This window comes from Lissotriton vulgaris, chromosome 3_1, assembly GCF_964263255.1.
Source record: "Lissotriton vulgaris chromosome 3_1, aLisVul1.2, whole genome shotgun sequence".
NCBI lineage: Eukaryota > Metazoa > Chordata > Amphibia > Caudata > Salamandridae > Lissotriton > Lissotriton vulgaris.
This window is the reverse complement of record NC_141689.1, coordinates 901,113,407-901,129,449: the sequence shown is the minus strand read 5'-3', so window position 1 is coordinate 901,129,449 and position 16,043 is coordinate 901,113,407. Positions and strand designations below refer to the sequence as shown.

Sequence of the window (16,043 nt, the reverse complement as noted above, 5' to 3'; positions counted from 1 at the left end):
CGGGAGCGTCTTTGCTAACCAACTAACTGTAGAAAGTATTTGCTCAATTAAAGCGAGTCTGCCCAACCGTCCCAAGTCATTGCCCCCTATGTGCACTATAACTACAGATGGCGGTGACCTGTGCCGCCCTAACAATTCTTCAACAAAACTTTGCAGTCGGGCAATACACAGGCCGCCCTTCCCATGGAAGGACACCCTGAAACCATATTCCTCAGATGTGTGGATCGCATCACCTGTCTTGAATATGTCCCCGGCACGCCTCACGTATGAGTGGCCTGCGACTCAGACCACTCGTCTTCCATTCCTTGTTCCTGAAGTGGTGGTTAGCTGACACTGGGCCAGTCCCAATTTCCGCCCTGCGTCAAAGGCTCGTGAAATTGTAATCCAAACAAAAGACAACAAGCGTGAGTGCACTTCATCACAGACTTACAACATGTGCAGCCGCACATACCGTCTGAAACAATCTGAAGACCAGCGGCCTAACTGCTTAACATTGTCTGCCTGCAGACCTCGAGCCGTTGCTTCTGTAGCGGCCCCTATCCTGAATGAATGGGTCCCAAAATCAATCGGGTTCAAGCCCGCTGCTTCAATCGTGATTGCCAGCACCCTCTGAAACTGAAACTTTGTTAACGGGGTGCCGTCCGCATGTCGCAGCAAGGCCCCCCCCCCTTCCCCACGTTGTCAACCTCTGTTTTAGGTAGGCCTCAACATGCCTTACTGGACAACAGGGACTACCTGGAGCACGCTGCAACACAATGCTATTCCCCTGGGCCTCCTGATCCGTCTTTGACCTGGATATCGTGATCAGCAGAGAATCTCCCCTCACTTGCGTGTGATCTCTGCGCAGACCCCCCTCTGTATCTCTTTTGTTGGCAGCCACTAGTTCGCTTACACGCAGGGTCCCATAGAAAGCCAACGCGAACGCTGCCCGGAATAGTACAACCTCGCTAGGTGAAGAGCATGTCTCCTCCAGTTTAGCTAACAAGGAGGTCAACCTGTCAAATCTTATTGGGTGCCTGGTATCCTTTTTGTGCCCCTCCAAGCGCTGCCAGCCGCGCAGCGCCTTCCTGACTACGAAGGAGTCCGTCGGGTCCCTGATCCCATGGAGCTGAGCCATAAATGATATGGCGGCCTTATACCGACTGGTGGTTGCCGCCGACCGGCCCTCCTCATGAAGTGCCACTAAAAATTGGGTAAAGGAACCCTCCTGACCCCATCTATGCTCCCATGCCGTGCCCAAAAAGGCGCAGTATGAGCGGAACGCCTCTTCATAAGTTTTCCTTGTCCTGGGCGCTAAGCTGGCTGCCACGAGGTTTTGTAGTCCGGGGCGCCGATTTGCCACAATGCTTGGAGAAATGGCGCTGCCACTAGCTCCGCTGAGGGTAAATAATCCCTGAAAGCCTGCATTTTGAAACGAGAGAGCGCATCAGCTGCATTGTTCAGTACACCCGGCACATGTTTCGCCCTGAATTGTACGTTTAATCTCAGGCATTTCAGTACAATTTCCTTCAACAATCTCAATATCCATTTGCAGCGTGCTGCCTGCTGATTAATGCACTCAACCACAGTCATGTTATCAAACCAAAATACCACCGAGCGGTCTCTGAACTCCTCCGGCCATGCCGACAGCGCCACCCAGATGGGGAATAGCTCTAGAAAGCCAATGTTACTCGTCAAACCACTTGTTTCCCACCATGCTGGCCATCTTTGGGCCGACCAACGGTTTCCAAGGATCGCACCGAACCCCACGCAGCCCGCCGAGTCAGTCCATAAGCCTAGTTCCGCTGACGAAGCCGGGGCCTTGCTCCAGACTACTCGGCCGTTAAAATCTGCCAGGAATGCCAGCCAAATGAGCATGTCCTGGCGAACCTCTGCCGACAGTCTCGTGCGATGGTGCCCTTCCTGAGGCCTACCATGGCCTGAGCAATGGATCGTGAGAAAGGGCGAGCCATCGGCATAACCCTTAATGCAAAGTTAAGCTGACCCACTGTTTGCTGTAATTGGTGCAGTGTCACTTTCTCGTTCCGAAGACACTGTAACAAGGAAGCCCTGAATTTGGTGATCTTCTCCGCCGGCAAGCGGAAGCACTCCTCCACGGAGTCCAGTTCGATACCCAAAAACTCCAGGGAGGTAGTCGGCCCCACGTCTTACCTGGCGCCAACGGCACCCCGAAACCCCGCATGAGGACGCAGAAATCCTGCAATGCCCGTGCACAGTCCCGAGAGCCATCAAGATAATGCATCACATGTTGGTGCCCTGTGGCCTTCGAGAATACCCACTCCAAAAATGCGCTAAACATTTCAAAATATGCACATGAAATTGAACAACCCATTGGCATGCACATATCCATGTAGTATTTCCCCTGAAATGTAAAACCCAGCAAGTGCTGGTCCTGGGGATGCACCGGAAGCAACCTAAATGCAGATTCAATATCCGATTTTGCTAACAATGCACCGGGGCCTAAGCGATTCCAACATTACCACTGTGTCATCGAAAGATGCATATCTCACACTGCAAATGTCTGGATCGATCGCCTCATTGACGGCAGCCCCCTTTGGTGCTGACAAATTATGAATGAGCCTGTATTCCCCCGGGTCCTTTTTAGGCACCACCCCTAGTGGGGAACACACAAAATCGGCTGTTGGTGGGTCACTAAAAGGTCCTGCAACCCGCCCCAAGCCAACCTCTTTGGCGATTTTTGTGGCGGCAACCGCTAAATTGTGCTGAACTGACAGTTGGTTCTTACATGAGGGGGCCCCCCGAAAATCATCCGCCGGGATCCTGAAGCCAAACGAGAAGCCATCTCGTAGGATCCCAGCGGACACATGATCAGGGTATTTGTTCAGCCATGGGGTCAAAGCCAGAATATCTATAGGTGATTGCCTGGACTTCTGCGGCACCTTATCAATCCTGCTTAGTACCCCCTTTTCCCCCGGTACCATTGGCTCTGGGTCGGCAGCTAGTTTTGGGGTGGGAGGTGTTACCACAACTAGAACACGCATTCCTGAACCTACACGTGCCTTGCGGCCTGCTACACGTTCCCTTATTGAAACCCCTCGCTTATTTCCGTTCCCGCCCGATCTAGGCTGAGACTCCCCCCCAGTAGGTTGGTCGAAAGGGCTGAGGATGTTTCTGTTGAAAGGCCCTGGAGCCGTTTGCGCTCGACCCTGATCCACCCGCTGGTGCCGTCAAGAAATGCGCATGCCATGACACAGTATTCAAACAGTCCCAAGTCAGCGTTTCGTTAAACTCTTTCGCTTTTTTAAAAGCCATGTCATACCCTTTCCATTCTTCTCCCCCATACTTCTCATGGAAGCCTGTGATCCTACTCTGGTAGCACGCCAGGTCACTCAACAGTTCGGGTGTTCGTTCAGCGATAATCGCTACAAAAATAGAAAAGGCCCTGATCCAGTTCATCATGGACTCTTCCACCCTGAATTCTGCAATTTTTGCCCGCCATACACTGGAGTGCCACAAATCCTTCTGAGTCTTGGCATATTCTAACTCTCGATGATCAGTCAACAATGAAAACATGTTTATGTATTTATTAGCCCACACCATTTCCTTGGTCGACATAGGAATATGTTGCGCCAAGCTTTCCCGCCTTGAGGGTACCACACCCTCCCCCATCATTGGGAGTGATCTCTTACCGGCTTCCGTCGCACCTTCAGCTGAGTCCGCCGACTTATTCCGGTTTTCGACCGCGACCAGATTCGCCACCTGTGGAGTAATAGAAGGCACGTTCGCTGTCCCAGCACCCCTTGTCTGCCTTAGCTGCTCGATAATCTGCCTAGCTTCCTCGGCCGGGTCTTCCACAGCCACGGATCCCCCCGCTCCCTTCTTCAACCAGGGTAACACAGCCGCCAACTGACGAGCTAGTTCAGGAGGCATTTGGTCGTTATCCTGCGGTGTGATAACCACAGGGATCGGCAATCCTCCATCCGGTGTGGGTACCAGGCTGGCCGCTGGTGCTACTGGGACCGGCGGGACCTCCATCAGGACTGGGACCTCACTAGGATCTGCTTTCCCCCTCTTCCATGGGGTAATGTTTGGCAAAACAGGCCCCACGATCCTCTTAGGTCTTCCTGAGCGCCCTGCTTGGGCCTCAACTTGTTTCCTGAGGGCCGCTAAACCGCGACCCAGCTGGTCTACTTTACCGAACTTCCTGTCCATCGCCGACACTTGGTTCACCAGTGTGCGCAGCATTCGTTCCATCTCGGAGCTCTTTCCACTCTTCTTACCAGGCATATCTGCAGTCTGTTTTGCTTCTGCCCGCTTTCCAGTAGAGACTCGAACTCCAGCTACGCCTTGATGTCTGAAACAGAAAAAACAACAATTACACGTTCAAAAAACTGCAGCTTGTTCCCTTGAAGGCTCCCGAGCGACGAGTGGTGCAGCCTTCAGAGCGCAGGAACAAGAGGATGCTTCCCTGGATTCCCGCGCCTTTTATCCAGCAGCGGGAAGGCGGGGCCGCGACCCCATCCCGCCCATAGGTGCACGGACTTCCGGGCGGGTGTTTAGAACAACCCTTTTAGGCGGCGGGGGCGTGCTCAGACCACGCCGCTATGGGCATACCGGCCGGGACACGCCTCCCGCCCGCAACGGTTTCCCGGGGGATCGGGGCACCCGGCCATACGTTCGGGGTGACCGAGTGGTCTCCCCTTTCCATTTACAGCAATATCATCCGACATAAATAGTATTGTATATTGTCCCATTAGGGTGTAACTTTTATGACATTAACCCCGGCAGAATTTTATTTTTCCAAACAATATTTAGGCCACAATGTTTATGTCAAACAGTATTCTAATAACAATATTTACATACCACACCTGAAAGAGGTAACTCTCAAATATGGAAGATTGAGGTCTATGGTCTGAAACAGATGATTAATTGAGCTATTTCTAGGGACTCTGGGACGCTCCCTTGAGAAATATGACCGAAGTTTAGCATAAACCTAAAAGTTTCGACCAAATACAAATGTGTGTTTATTTACCATGATGGCTCTTCATGTTGCTCCATTTTTTGTGCATGCTTTGAGCTTAATTTTTGCTCAGAAATGTTTGCTCATCTGATAACTTGTACATATGATTTTAAACTCCTGTTAAAATTATCCACATGCAAAAATTAAACAAGAGAAATATTGAACTGTAAAGCATTTTTAAATGTTTTAAAATGCCTTCTCCAACCATAAAGTTGAAGCCAACAGATTTTTGTACGATTTCAAAGCAAATCACAGTTACTGTTTCATCATGTTTGATTAGAATTGCAAAAGGGTATCAGACGTCCCCTGACTTAAGGCTGACCTGGCTACTGAATATGACAGAGAAACACTCCAATAAGAAATGCAAGACAGAAGCTGGCATGTGTCTGGTTCATGCAGCAGCACTTGTTGCAGAGTACCTGAGTATGCTGGAAGACCACAACTATCTGCCAATCGGGAGTGTCAGCTTTCAGGTGTGTTTTATTTACTTTTTATTATGCGGCTGCATTTTAATTAATTCGTACCTCAGTTAGTTATACTATTTGTTTGCTAATTTGCTCATCTGCAAGCTGGCAAATGTTTTCCCAGAACATGCACATGAAATGTAAAATGTGCAATTGCAATACACAGATGCTAAACCTCCAAGAATTCTCCCTTTCCTAACAAAGCATTTTGATTGACCCCTTCGATGGACGGTGATATCGCAAATTCTAAGGAGGTTTTGGGATCAGTGAAAGTAAGTGGAAAACTGAGTTCGGAACATTGGACAACATGGAGTAGGAAGAGGTGAAATATGGACCAGGGCCAGTGGGCATTAAAGCACATTTCTGATTGGTAGTCTGGCTGGGTGGTGTTGGGGGCTTTTTCATCCATTGGGTATCAGTCACTTTGGGCCTCGTTACGATGTCCTGCACAACGCCATTGCGGTTTGGAACGTCCCGACCTTAGGTCGGCGGTTCCAACTTCAGGATTAGGATACAACCTCTTCTTGGGCGGCAGCAAACATCTATTTTTCAATGAAAGCTTGTGCTGCCCACGGAAAACTCCTGCAGCACAAGCTTCCATAGAAAAATTGATGTTTGGAAACATCCCTGCACCGTGTGGCAGGCACAATGCTGTGCCTGCCACATGGCACAGGGATGTTTATGGGGGTACCATAGTTGCCCTCCAAGCCCCATAGCAGAGGGCCTCGAGGGGTTGGAGTCCCTGCTAGGGGCCCCCAAAGTCACTTTCCATCAACCTTTCTATTTCGTAAAGGCTGACCTGGAAAGACTGTCGGAAACCAACATCACAATCTCAATGGCGGAGCTGAGGCAGGCTCTGCCGTCATTCAAGGGATTACAGTTCTCCTGATCTTCCAACAAGTTCTGTAAGCCAGTCGGAAGAGGAGCAGAATCCCCCGTGAGTTTCCCTCCAAATGCTGTCATCATAATATGATGGATGTCGGGCGATATGTTCCAGCTGTGGTGGGAGGAGGTGAGGGGTCAGGTGATGGTGCATGGGGATCCTGCAGTGATGAAGTGAGTTCAGTGACATGACTATACTTGACTCTGTCCCTGTCTGTGAAGATCGGGTCAAGCATGTGTCCTGTATTTTGTGTGGGATTGGTGACTAGCTGGGTAAAGCTTATGTTGCTCATGCTTTCTAGGAAATTGGCAGAGTTTGTGTCTTTGTCCTCATAGAGGTGGAAGTTGAGGTCACCAAGAAGATGCAGCGCTTGGAGTCAATGGAGAGTGGGGCGAGGAATGTGGGGATGGTGTTACAGAAGCTGGAGCATGGTCCTGTGGGTCTGTAGTTGAGAATGCCTCTGATGTTGTTTTGCTGTCAGTTTCTAGTTGGAAGTTGAGGTGTTCCTTGATCGGTGTGGTGTCGTTTTCAGTAGTGGTGCAATTAATTGCTTCTTTGTGGATGATGCAAATGCCTCCTTTGAGTTTGTTGGTGCAGTCCTAGTGTATCATCTTGTAGCCATTGGGCATCACGGTGGCGATGTCGGGAGTGGAGGAGATATTGAGCCAGGTCTCTGTAATGGAGATAGCGTTGGGGTGAGGTTGCTGATGGTGTCCCAGATTTTGGTGGTGTGTTTGCAGAGTGATCTGACGTTGAGCAGGAGGCAGTGTTGTAGTTCTGGTGTGGTTGTGGTCGGTGAAGCAGGTGTGGCGAGGGTTTCCGTTAGGGTGGGAGGTCCTGAGTTACAAACAAAGAGGCAGCAGAAGCAGGTAATGGGTCCTACCATTGAACAAGGAGATGCGATGCAGCAGTTGTTGTTGCAGCATCTGGGGTCCAGAGCTCTGCAGTGGAGTATCTGTTTGTGGCCGGAGGGCCAGGCTCCCTGGCACTGGGTGTGGTCCAGCCACGGACGAGCGGAGGCTGGCTTGCCTTTGGCAAGCCTTCGTGGGCACAGCCGCGCTGCAATCTCCATCTCCATTAAGTAAGCCCTGGGAGGTGGAAGGGGCGCAGGCAGGGAGTGGGCGGGGCAGCCAGGGAGCAGTAAGCGGGAGGGGGAAATGTCAGGAAGTGATCGCCCTGCGGGGCAAACAAAACAAAGTAAACAAAAGGGATCAGGCAAATAAAGAGCAGCGGAATACAGCAAAGTACAATGAGCTAAATACAATCACCAGGAACAAATACAGGCAAGACAATCAGAGGGAGCAAGGGAGAGCAGACACGAAGACCTGCTCAATGGGGTCCTGTTGCAACCACCATTAAGTAGGCCCTCGGAGGTGGAAGGGTTGCTGAGAGGAAGCGAGCTGATGGCGGGGCAAACAGAATAACATTTAATAAAGGAATCAGCCAAAGAAAGAGCAAACAGAATAAAACAAGGAGCAATGGGCAAAATAAAATCACAGGGAAGAAATACAGGTAAGACAATTAGAGGCAGCAAGGGGGAGCAGACACGAGGATATGAGCACAATGAGTGTGAAGTTATGCATCTGGCTGCCATCAGCATTCCTCGATGGGCCACTCAGCAGATGACACAAAGCCCTGGTCCTGCCGAGCAATGTCTTCCACACCAACAACTAAATCTAATGACTCACCCCCATTCCCTTTCCATCACATAAATAATAGTGCTAAGGAAGGACTAATCAGCAATCCCTTGCCAAATAGGTCACGTTGAATGTCAATGGACAGCCCTTTCTCTGTCGATCCACACTTTTGTTTCTCTATCTCAGGATTCCTCCAGCTCAGGAATATAGGCAATAAACTTCCATTGCCTGGGCAGGCTCTATCAACACCACCATCTTGTGCCATGTGAAAACAAAGGGAAATCCGAAATGGAACCCACTTGCCAGTAAAATACATACATATATAACCAACATGGAGTCCTGCTAGCAGGCACCATGCACACAACACCCACTTGCTAGTCACGGGTATCTGTGCAGGGTGTGGGCATGACACATTAATGGAACTTTACATGAGTGGGATGGGTGGCATTGTGCTCAGTTCTGGGAGCAGGAGTAAGGCCTTTCCAGATACTAAGGATTCAAAACTATTATGCAGCCACCATTGCTCACTCTACATGTTCCAGGGACTCAAATAGCAACTTGTGTGGCCACAGGGATACGCTTTGACACGCCTCACTTAATGTTAGAGCTAGACTCTGCGTCTCAGGGTCAATTGGCCTCAGCATACACGCTGGATTTCGTGGGTGCTGGTGCCAAAAAGTAGTCTGGATACCAAATTCACTTGCAATTAGGTCATTTAGGGCAGGGGTGTATGTGAAACTATCATGCAGGACACATTCCTTTCCCAGCACAAATTACAGCGAAATGCATCCTTTTTAGAGGATAGTTTGGTACGAGAATGAGCTTGATTTGATTAAGACTAGACAGAGACTAGGTTGATTTTAATTTGAAGCTCATATACAATTCCATTGGAAGTCAGACAGTGAAGTGAATCAATCTTGAGTTATGAATGAGTTGCCCTCCGAATTCCTTCGTATATATATATTTTCATTCAAATTCAGCTTTTGAAAAATACTAAAGATCAAACAAATCTGACAAAATATGTATGAAATGTTAGAATTTGCACGTTTTCTTACTTCTCATTTGCATTTTTATTGAAACTGTGTTTAATTGTATTGAAGCTTCATTTATAAAGCGCTACATATGCCTGTGAAGCCACTGAAGTGCTTTTAAAGGAGGTGTAGCATGCTAGTCCTAAATTTGTGCTTGGTTGGTTTGAATTAGGGTCCGTACATAGGGTGACCTATGTGAGAATTGTTTAGAAGCTGTGCTGATGACTAGTTGTACTGTTATCACGTCACATGTGGGGTTGTTTGAGTATGTAGTAGAGTGAGAAACAAGAACTCTATGACACTTGTTGCTACACTTTGTTTGCGTGTGTGTTGCGACACTTCCATTAGACATCTGATTGATTAAAAACTGAAGTTTGTTCATAATTTTCTCTCTGCTTGAGACCTGCTTTATTAAAGTACAGGTACAAATTCCTGTGTTTACAAATTTGTTTTCTGGTGCTGACATGTTGTTCCTCTCATTTGTTCCAGAATGTGTCCTCCAATGTGCTTGAGGAATCTGCGGTCTCTGACGACATTCTCTCTCCTGATGAAGATGGGGTTTGTTCTGGAAGGTATTTCTCAGAAAATGGCCTCGTAGGACTTTTGGAACAAGCTACTGACCTCTTCAGCACGGTAAGTGCAACATGGAAATGGTTTTGCTTGAATACGGCAGCTTGAATACGCTTACCACAACATGCAAAACTCCCACGACTTACTGCCCTCCAACATACGCATCATCTAAATCAGGGTTCTCCAAAGTCTGTCCTGGAGGCCAGATCCATACAAAAAAATGTGCACATCCTTATTTAGAAAGATGTAATTATCTTAAAAATCTGAGATGGATCCGGCCCTCCTGGATCCACTATGGAGAACCGTGATCTAAATATTGTATTTATTTGTAACTAGCTTACCCGTCGCGCGTTGCTGCGATCTCAGAAGAAAATCTAGTCCACACACTTGCAGCGATCGTCCTTGTGCTTTGTTGATGGTCATTGCAAAAGCGAGTTGCACCGGAAACTGTAAACGTTCAGTATGGGAAAGATTATGAGGGCCCTGGAAGTCCGGGGAGCCGATATTTAATACATTTTTCTTTCTTTTGTTTGTCAGAAACCTTCGCGGCAGTGTATTCAACAACTTTTAACAATTGTTTTATTTTTTTATATTATTATTATTTTTTTTTTGCCAGAAACCTTTGCGGGAGTGTACTCAACAACTTCCCAAAGTTTCATGCCGATCGGATGAATGGTGTAGTAATGCATAAAGGACAAACAGACATACTTTCGTTTTTAGATATATAGAAGATGGGTAGCAACTGATTCACAACATGATATGGGTTTGCCTTTCTGTTTCTGGCACAGTCTACAAATGTCCTTGCCCTCTTTTAGGCTTCAGCTATCAAATGCTTTCTCAACAGCTGCACCCCATCTGATGCTGTACCCTATGAATTTATATGCCCTCTCATGTGGTCACATTTATGTTATTGAAGTACTTCTCAGTCAAAAAGTCCTTGCTTCTACTTTTATTTATTACCTGTAGAGATGTGGATATTATTGTTATATCCTACCCAGTGTTACTCAGTTTCTACCTACCAGGCAACTCGTCCCGATATTTCAGTTGTTTCGGCCGTTCACCAAACTTTTAACATTTCTTTGTTTTTCAGAAACAAACTCCATAAACCAGGAGTTTCTTTCTAAAAAATCGAACAATTCCCATGTCCTAGGAGATTACAGGGCGGAGTTTATAACAATACATTTCTTGGGGTTTGCTCATTGAAAATGAAAAGGTGCAGATTAGTCCACCATGCTGCTGTGGCATGACAGGCACGCCCACTAAGCCCAAAATGAGGAACTAAATATCATCTTGATAGACATAAGATTAGTTGTTCCTCGACTTGATATTAATGTTGACTTAAACTTCATTCTTGAATAAACGCACAAATCCACACTGTATTTTGCCTATAGTGATCCAAAGCATCCTATGAACAATCCATCACATAATATGTTCAAGATAAATCTGACTACACCACCATTGACTACACCACCCATAGCCAGTGGTCAGATCCTTGTTCACTAAAGACAGGTGGGGTTTTCCGATCTCTTTTCTTCAGTGTGATTAGTTGTCAGTAGCTGTTTCGATTTTCTCTACATCTGGATGTTTTAGAAGTCACTCTGGTGCTCATGTTTTTATGCAGAGGTAGTGTGTAATTTATCTTTTTTATTTGTGCAGTGTTATAAATATGAGAATTTGAACAATTTGCATTAAAGTACTTTACATTAGGGCCAGACGTTTTACATGAGAGCCAGGTATTGCCCATGTTTGTTTGGCACGGGGGAGGTTAAGTTATTTATTATTATTATTATTAGGGTTTTGTAGAGCGCATAGTAACCCGTAAGTATCCCAGCGCTAAGACCAGGACAGTCGAGAGGGTGAAGTGTGAGGGAGAGAAGAGAAACGGGGATCAGGGGAACAGGTGTGTTTTCAGAAGTTTTCTGAACCGGAGGTAATCTGGTTCCATTCTTAGATTACGGGGGAGGGCGTTCCACAGGCGGGCTGCGTTCACAGAAAAACGCCGTCCGCCAGTGCGTGCCTTCTTCACTCTGAGAATTGTGATAAGGTGTTCATGGTCAGAGCGAAGGGATCTTGTGGCTTTGTAGGGCCTGATGAATTTTTTTAGGATGTGGGGGCCTTTGTCCTGCAGGAGTTTATGGGACAGACAAAGAGCCTTAAATTTGACTCGCTCTCTCACTGGGAGCCAGTGAAGATGCTTCAGAGCTGGTTTGGCCGAGGATCTAGCCGGAGTGTTGGTAAGAAGCCGGGCTGCGGCGTTCTGGATCTTTTGCAGTTTGTTGAAGGTTGCATCGGGGGCACCCAGATAGATGGTATTGCTATAGTCCAGCCTCGAAAGGATGAGGCCTTGGATGAGCAATTTCTGGGAGACAGGAGGGAGCAGGGGCAGAATTTTCCTGATAGATTTAAGGAGCCCAAAGCAAGTCCCAGTGATTTTTTTGGCTTGGGTCTTGAAGGACATGTCTTTTTCCAGCCAGATTCCCAGGCTCGTGATCTCGGTCTTGGGGACCGGGGGTTCACCCAGACAAGGGGGCCAGATGTTAGGGGGAAGGGAGAGCACCTTTTGACCAAGGAGTAGGATATCTGTCCGTTGAGTTTCAGCGACAAATTATTCATCCATCCCTGAATTTCGGAAAGGCAGCTATGGAGGTTAGATGGTTCGTGGTTGGGATGAGATAGAGACACCACTAACTGAGTGTCATCCACGTAGCTGATGATTTTCACTCCGAACGGGATGACCACCTCCTCCAATGGGGAAATGTAGACATTAAATAATGTCGGGCTTAATGAGGAGCCCTGGGGCACTCCACATTGGAGGGGGGTTGCAGGGGAGTCGTTCTCCCAGACCTGGAAGGAGCGATGGTCTAGGAATGATGCGAACCAGGCCAAGGCAGTGCCCTCCACACCGATGTCTCTGAGTCGCTGGATTAGGACCCGGTGGTTAACAGTGTTGAAGGCCGCACTGAGGTCCTGGAGGATCACTGCCACTGATCCTCCTGCGTCCAGAATGCCTCTGGTCTCCTCCACTGCCACAAGCAGGGCGATGTCCGTGCCCTGACCTGGGCGGAATCCGGTTTGCGAGCTTCTGAGCAAGTTGTTAGACTCCAGAAACTGCGAGAGCTTTTTATTGACTAACTTTTCAGTGATTTTACTGATTCCGGGGAGGAGGGAGATTGGCCTATAATTGGCCAGGTCCAGGGGGTCAAGTGAAGGTTTTTTTAGGAGCGCCTTGACAACGGCCGCTTTCCAGCTGGGGGGGACTTTTCCCTGGAGCAATGATGAATTGATGAGGTCAGTTAGAGGAGGGGCGATCATAGGAGCCACTTTTTTGAGAATGCGTAAGGGCACCGGGTCGCTAGGGGAGCCGCTTTTGATTGTGGCTAGCGTAGTTAAAACCTCTTCAATGGTTACCGGGCCGAGGGAGTTTAGGTGGATGGTGGTTGGGTCCGATTTAGTTCAGCCCTGATCATTGAGACTGGGGTCGACTGGAGGTAGGGAAGCGAGAATTTTCTGAATTTTCTCGTCAAAGATTTTAGCAAATTTGTGGCATTTCTCTTCAGAGGTATTGGAGTCTGGAAGTTTCTCTGGCCGCGGATCTGGGACTTTGAGTAATTCTTTTAAGATGATGAAGATTTCCCTGGCGGAGCAGGAGGAGCTTTTTATTCTTTCGTCAAAGAATAGGCTTTTGGTATTGCGTAGGGCGAGTTTATAATTTTATAAGGAGGTGCGGAAGGCGACTTTTTTGGCTATGGATTTATCCTTCCTCCATGAGCGCTCTGTTCTTTTGCACTCCTTACGTAAGAAGTTAAGCTCAGAAGTGTACCAGGGAGCCGGGTTCACTCTTTTGACTCGTTTCAAGGAGCTAGTTTTAGGGAGGACATCGTCCAGTGAGTGGGTGAGCCAGGAGTTGAACTGGATGTCCGCAGTGACTGGGTCGGAAGCCGGGGGGGGGAAGAGTGACCCTGTGTGGAAAATAAATACAAACTTGGTGAACATTATCGGCGCCATCTTGCCCCTTTTCCAAGCCCATTCGTGCGCGTAAGCGGCAGCCATTTTTTTGAGCACCATGACCTCCCTGCCCCTCGCTGATAGCCAGCGCGTCTCTCTCTCTCTTAACCTCGCAAGCATTCCCCCGCACGCTGACAACCCCCGCTCTCTCATGCCTTGGGTCATAAACCCCTCTTCAGCGCAGCTTCACCACGGAATCCCATCCTGTTCCCAGCGCGACACCTCCCCTCATTCCTTTCATGGCCTCAAACCCTTTTGATGTAAACCCCCTTTTCCTGTGTCCCCGTTTGTCTTCCCTGTTCCCAGGCCGCCACCTGGCTCTGCGGATACTGTTTATTACCCCGTACAGTAGGAAGCTTCCCCTCCCCATCAAAAGACCCCCGAATCGATCAAAGCCCCCACTCCATGAGATCCGACCAACCCCATGCATTCCGTGAATCGGCGGAATACCCTGCTGTGCGACAACCATCACCTGTTGTGACCGGGGTGGGGAATCCAACTGTAAATGTATGTGGGAACGGGTCTGAAGGGGAGATTCCGAGGATGTTCTTTCAAGTACTAAAGTATTGCGAGAATGTGTTATGTGCAATAAAGGTCATAAACCCTAGTATAAGAGGCCAGGCCTCAGAGATGTGGTTAGAGCACCTCGTGACGATACTTGCTGTCTGAATTGATGTGTTCTCCTCCGGAGAGAATAAAATCCTCGTTTCCTGCCTTCCAGTCTCCAGCGCCTGCTTCTTCATTTGATTAATATCGGTGGGTCATAGAGGCGATACCGCCGGGCAACATAAAAGGGTCTTTTGTTACCGGTTGTCTTTGAAACCCTTTTTAACAATTGGCGTCCCAAACGTGGGGCCCATCAGCGACTCGTGGATCCAGTGGGAGAGGTCCCGACGACAGAGTGAACGACTGCAACGATCGGAAGGTACCCTGTCCGATAGACCCTCGTCTGACAGCCGATCATCCGAACTTCACTGGTTCCGAACAGACCTCTCTCGAGTGATCTGCGGTCCTGACTGGGAACCATCAGGAGTGCCACGAGAAGTACGAAGAGAAGAGGACGATCGGGCGCTGGATTCGGAAGACGAGAAACGGTCCATGCGGTCCGGGTAAGGTCGTGTAAACACGACGAATTGCGAAAGTGATAGATAATTGAACGTGATTGATAATTGTTGAGAAAATACTAGTATTACTTTTTGTTAATTTATTGGAGATTCACTGTCTACAAACGGAGAAACAACAGGCTCTCCCTTTATAAACAGCGAAGGATAGGTACGCACCCGTCGGACCTATCTTTCTCCCCCACTGAACAATTGCCCCTTCCCCCCATTGATTAACTGTTATAGATTGTTTTCTGGAGATTCTCTGTCTGCAAACAGGGAAAAATAGGTCCCCTCTTTACAGATAGTGAAAGGGTAGGTGACGCGAACCTTTGCGAGCCTACTTATTCTCCCCATTGACCATATTGATTTTTTATTTTTGACCTAACATTGATTGCTCAGAATTGGTTCATGAGGTATTCACTACGTGCAAACAACGTAGAATAGAAATATTCTATCTAGTCTTTGCGCGCAGTGATAAGATAGGTAGTGCTGACTATTATCCCATTGTGATCCGTCATGCCTGTCTTCTCCCCACTGGTTAGTAGCCTGTTTAGCCCGGACCGCTTATTAGAGATGAACCATCCGGCTCCGCTGGAAGGCACCCCTAATAAGGACATGTTCATGAAGCATGGATTAATCGCTATAGCCTACAGTGAACTATGGCATAAATATACGAAAAAGGATCGAGAAAGTCAGTGGCCACTGAGAGGATCCTTTGATCTTGACAAAATAGAAACAGTAGAAATAGCCCTTCGTAGGAATGAAACAACACCTATTATGCTCGATAGTCTCGGCATGTGGCGCAAAGAAGCCACACGACGAAGGGAAGGCGACGAATTTAGAAAAGATGAGGGGACACGACGGACAACCCTCCAAACGTCTAGTAGGCAAAGGGAAGGGCCAGCAATGGCACAGTCCCGAGGAGTAGACATGGAAAGAGAACGGTGTAGAGGGATGTGCCGACAAGTCAACCCCGGAACACAACGACCCGAAGGTAATCCCCCGGCACTATGCACAGGACGAACAGATGTAAAACAAAACCAATGTGCTTTCTGTAAATGTCTTGGACACTGGAAAGCCCAGTGCCCGACTCTGCAGAGCATAGGTAAGAACGGAGGGTCGGCAGAAAGAACAGGCCGACAGAAAGGGAAAAGGCACGAGACAAAAACCAATCAGACTAGTGCAGACAGGACCACCCCGTTTGATTATGCTCGATGGCACAGATTTCGTCAGACCAATTTTAACGACATGTTAGAGTTCTGGGACTGATTGCTCTCTGTTGCTCCCCCACTCTGAAAACCGAACACAATTACAGACCAGTGTAAACAACCCCCCGTTAGAGAAAAGACTCAAGGAAGCCAAGCGTCTA

At 48.2% G+C, this 16,043-nt stretch overlaps 1 protein-coding gene across 3 annotated transcripts in view; it reads left to right on the top strand.

The window, feature by feature from the left end:
- Positions 1–16,043, top strand: part of DOCK8 (dedicator of cytokinesis 8) — a 719,019-nt gene that overhangs the window by 627,406 nt on the left and 75,570 nt on the right. For all 3 annotated transcript variants that reach the window (XM_086961229.1, XM_086961230.1, XM_086961231.1), the window contains 2 exons: positions 5,262–5,454; positions 9,486–9,629. In XM_086961229.1, coding sequence (XP_086817355.1) covers positions 5,262–5,454; positions 9,486–9,629 — 337 coding nt within the window. The remainder of the gene's footprint in view (positions 1–5,261; positions 5,455–9,485; positions 9,630–16,043) is intronic.